The sequence below is a fragment of the Endocarpon pusillum genome (genome assembly GCF_000464535.1).
Source record: "Endocarpon pusillum Z07020 unplaced genomic scaffold scaffold5896, whole genome shotgun sequence".
Lineage (NCBI taxonomy): Eukaryota > Fungi > Ascomycota > Eurotiomycetes > Verrucariales > Verrucariaceae > Endocarpon > Endocarpon pusillum.
The window spans coordinates 1,989-6,844 of NW_006916547.1; the positions used below are offsets into that span (position 1 = coordinate 1,989).

General features: G+C 42.7%; 1 protein-coding gene across 1 annotated transcript; it reads right to left on the reverse strand.

The window, feature by feature from the left end:
- Window positions 1–2,630: 2,630 nt before the first annotated feature.
- EPUS_09485 (uncharacterized protein) lies at window positions 2,631–3,548 on the reverse strand (the record flags this gene model as incomplete). Its single annotated transcript, XM_007806798.1, has 4 exons — window positions 2,631–3,041; window positions 3,105–3,197; window positions 3,254–3,406; window positions 3,462–3,548. 4 exons carry the CDS (start codon window positions 3,546–3,548, stop codon window positions 2,631–2,633), a joined length of 744 nt encoding a protein of 247 aa, XP_007804989.1.
- Between the last annotated feature and the right edge of the window lie 1,308 nt (window positions 3,549–4,856).

Here is a 4,856-nt window from a genome sequence, read left to right on the forward strand (position 1 = left end):
AGAGTTTAACTATTATATTTACTACTGACCTAATAAGGAAAATGTTGTGGCAGATGTCCTCTTACGTAAGAATGAAGCTACCCTAACACAGAAGGAAGCTAGGACGTAAGAGAAGACTCGGATGTTATTAGATCTAATAAGAATAAAGGTAACTACTATAAAGGACATTAAGAGTCTTAACGTTATAGCAAAAGTCATTAAGGAGAACTAAAAGAGCCTAACTTTAATAAAAGAATGTTAGCTAGTTATAACAGGATTAAATAAGTAGTTATTAAGAGATAACTTACTATTATATAATAATAGACTTGTAATACTAGAAAGCAAGAATAATCTATATATATACTTGCTTTACTAGATTTACTTATAAATAATTATAGCATATTTAGATTAGGTAAAAACGTATGCTTTAATAACTAGGCTATATTAGTAGCCTTATTAAAGTAGTAATATAGCACGTTATATTACTAACTATTATAAATGTTATTAATCCTATAAGCTATATAATAAGATGCCTAATTTTTTATACTCTTTATTTATCCTTCTGTAATTATAAGACGATCTCTTAATAGATTTCTATATATCTAATATTATTAGTAATAATTATAATGCTATTTTTATAGTAGTAGATTACTTAAGCAAGAGATATATTTGCTTACTAATAAAGAAGACTACTACTACAGTTATTATAGCTAACCTTTTCTATAGATATATATAGCAATTTAAAGAATGCCTAAAGATTATTACTAGTAATAAAGAGCCGTAGTTTATTAGCGTATTTCTTAATAAGCTATCTCGCCTTTATTATATTAAGCTTAAGTTATTAATATTAGCTTACCCTTAGACGGACAGCTAAACAGGAATTATTAATTAGATTATTAATATAAGGCTTTAACTATTTATAAACTACTTCTAAAATAACTAAGCATATCTTTTGCTAGTATTAGATGCTGCAGAGTCAGCTCTAGTTTATAAATCCACAGGACTCACACCTTACATAATTAAGTACGGCCAAAAACCTCACTTAGATTTTGACTAGACGCAGATAAGTGACAACTCATGCCAGGACGCGCAAGAACAAGTTACTTAAGAGCAAGTAAGGGAGCACCTACGCTGTATTAACAAGGCAGTGAGCTGGGCTAGAATAAATATGACCTCAGCTCAAGCTTAGCATGCTCATCAAGCCAACAAGAAACGTTGCTCACCTGATTTCTAATCAGGAGACCTTATATTCGTCATTAAGAAGCTGTGGAGAACAGATAGGCCCTCTGACAAGCTGGACTATCCTGTCGCAGGCCCCTTTCATATTATAGAGATGATTAGCCACTTCTATAAGCTAGAGCTCCTGTCCTCTTATCGTATCTCGCTAGTACTACACACAGACCGGCTACATAAGGCAGATAACAATCCTCTCCCTGGCCAGATCCCTACTCTACCTTCTGCAGTTGAAGTCGACGGAGATCTCGAGTAGGAAGTTAAGAGAATTCTGTCGTCAAGAATTAGCAGAGGTCGGCTGGAATAAAGATACAATGGCAAGGATGGGACCCTGATGATACATGGTACGACTGGTTCACAGCGTTGGCGATCTACGTCACATGCCTGGTGGGAACGAGGCTGGTTGACTTGCCCATTGCACTGGAGATTTGAAGAAGTGCTTGGGTGCACAAAACGTCCTGTAAGCAGTCCGTTGATGGATAGACCTCGATATCACCTCAGAGGTCATGATGCGCAACAAGCCTGGTTCGTCTATGCAGAAGACGTACGATGAATGCTATCTGATATGTTCGACTGCCGTTTATTTCGAGGGACAGGTAGACGACCTCACCACTACACTGAAAATCTAGCCGCTGAGATTTGTACTAGAATAACGAAGCTGAAGCATTGCGGTCATGGCGCTCAGCCCTCGACCAGATATACTATCATAACGCTAGCGCTAGGGCGCCGGGTATTGATTAGCACTAGACGTTAGTAAGGGGCATGCTTGCTATATAGAAGCGACCCCAGGGCCCTCACCGTCGACTCTTCAGTCTTAGGATAGCACTCAACATGGGCTGAACATCTCGCGCACTCGTCGCCTGCTTCCAACGTGACACGTGACATTCTCTATTCTCCATTCTCCGTACCAGTCTTCGAACTAGTACATTCTTCGTACCAGTCCACATACTAAGAATATCAGATGTCATTGCAGACTGTCCCTATGCACTTATACGACCTAAGCAGTTCGATTAGTAGGGACTTCCTCCTTTCTTGGAAGTGGTAGAAAGCCCAATTTACCTGTTCCACATCTTCAATTGTGAGCTTCCGAAGGTAGCACCTAGATCCTCTCCTGCTCCCACTTTCAATTTGTCCAATGCTGCCTGATACTCCTTGCTGGTAAGCCCTTGAATGTAGCATTGGAGTCGTGCAAGGGGCTTCGACTTCATGAATATCTGCTGCAGAGATGTGTAACTCTGGCCAAGCGGCAGACCAGCAAAGAAAACCATAGAGTGCCTCGCGGGTCTACCACAAAGGGGTGACTAATGACGATATCAATAAATGCATTGAACGTAGACAGTGGACATAATTGCACGCGGTGCAAAGTTGCATGTATAATGCTTTTTGTGCTTCTCTCGAAAGCTTTTCTGGACACTCGATCAGTGGCAACTTCTCATCTCAATATGTCGAACGGCAGAATACCCAAAGTTAACACCCCATGTATTGGGCCCAAAAGGAACCTCAATCCACTCCTTTCCGCTTCGTAGATGAACCTGCAACCCCGGTTCATCAATCTCTTGCACAAACGTCAACCATCCGCTCTCATCTTGGTGAGCTCCCACGCCTTGCTTCGTTTTCCATGTACCTGCGAACTCATTTTCGGGGATGTACTTGATGAGTTTTAGACGGTGCAATGCGTCCGGCGTGTCGAGTTTTCGCAAGGCTTTGATGGGAAGATCAAGAGCGATCTCTAACTGCTCCATCACCTTGAGGTACACTTTTCGCATATGGCACATATACTGTTCAACAGTCAAGCGAAAATCCTCGCCAATAATTGACGGATCTGGCCACTGTTGAGGGTAAGTACACGTACTGCCAATGCCAACTGTATATAGTAAAGTGTGGTTCCGTACCTGATTACAGCCTGTCAATAGCCCGTACTCGGTATGTCGTTGGCCCGGATATGCCTGCGCTGCTTGGTTGCTCTCCAGCACAAAATCGAAAACCTGAAAGATTTTATTGGTTCAAGCCTACCACCAAAATGATATTTAGCACAACCAACCTCACGGTTGTCTACGTGGTCATTCGTTAACTCATCGCCACGGCCAGTAAAGCCCAAGAAATGCTTTGAATTGGCCATGGACATTGCACTCTTGACCTCTGGAGGCCAGGCGAAAGCATCCAACGTCATGTCGCACATACGGTCATGCAACTCCTTGCAACACAAGTCAGCGCATGCAAGAAATCCGCAGCATTTGGTTGGAACTCACGCTCGGGAAGGATTGGTCTTGGATTCGCAAGAAGTGGGTTGCTAAACCAGCTTGGAATGCCTCAATGAGAGCATCATTAGCCACCATCTCACGGCTATCGTCTAGGGTAATATCGACGACCTGGCACGACTCCATTGTTTTAAAGTGCTAATCTTTTGGATCTCGCTCGCTGTAAAGGCGGGGCTTTGGTAAGCGAAGGTAAGACTAAGAAATCACACGGACGCTCGCAAACAGTTTTATAATCTCTCTGGCAAGCTTCTTCACAGGTTCTCTAGTATTGATAAGTCGCTGAATATCCGTCGAGCATATTCCTTATGCTCCTTTTTTTCAGTGATAATCGTGCACTAGGGCAAATTATAGGGAACTCACAGCGCAATCACAGGCGAGGGTTGATGCACTGGTGCCACGTCCCACCGATTCCAGTATTTGAGGCTCTTAATTGTAACCTCCACACTAACTTTAAGTTCGGATGGGCGCATTAAGCATCCAATTCGGCGACCGCAACTTTGTCCAAATTGCATCCTTGCTGAATTGAGCATCGTCGCTGCACAATAATCTCATTCCACGAATGAACCCAATCAACGTGGCAGCATCATGCGTGCCTGGTGCGGGGGACTCTTCCTAGTGCTGGCTTCATTGTCTGGGAAGTTCCACAGCTATTTCAATATAAAATATAATATAAAGTTTTACAGAAAATTCCACTAAAAATAAACTAAAAATTTACAGATTATACACAGAGTGTTGAAGTTCTCACTCTGTTGTGTTGTGCATACTCCTATCTAGATTTTCTAGTAGCTACCTAATAGGGATTTCCTGTGCCAAGGCACAGGAAATCAGGACACGTGATATGTCAGAGTGGCGCTAAGCCGCTTTGGGATTTGGCTGTACATGTACAGCCCTGCAAGGAGGTTGTTAGCCATACGGCCGTACCAGCGTTAAGCTGTGTTGCTCGACACAGAGCTATTAAGATATTGTGACAGTTGTGGCTAACAAAGTGTATATTAGATAAATGATCCCTTATAGATTCTGCATTATTCTATATATTGTCACGTGTCACGTTGGAAGCAGGCGACGAGTTCGCGAGATCTTCAGCCCATGTTGAGTGCTATCCTAAGACTGCAGAGCCGACGAGGATGGCACTGGGGTCGCTCCTATATAGCGAGCATGCCCCTTACTAACGCGTAGTGCCAATCAATACCCGGCGGCCCTAGCGCTAGCGGCCGACAAGCATGGCAGCCGTGACATATATCTTCTTCGTTGTTCTACGCATTAAAGGGCTCAAGAGGATCCTCTACTACTTATATGCTTCTTCTTGTATATAGATTCTAGTTCTTTGCGCTCAATAAGTCAATCCATTGACCCCTTACTATTCTATTGCCCTTGCACTCCCCTGAG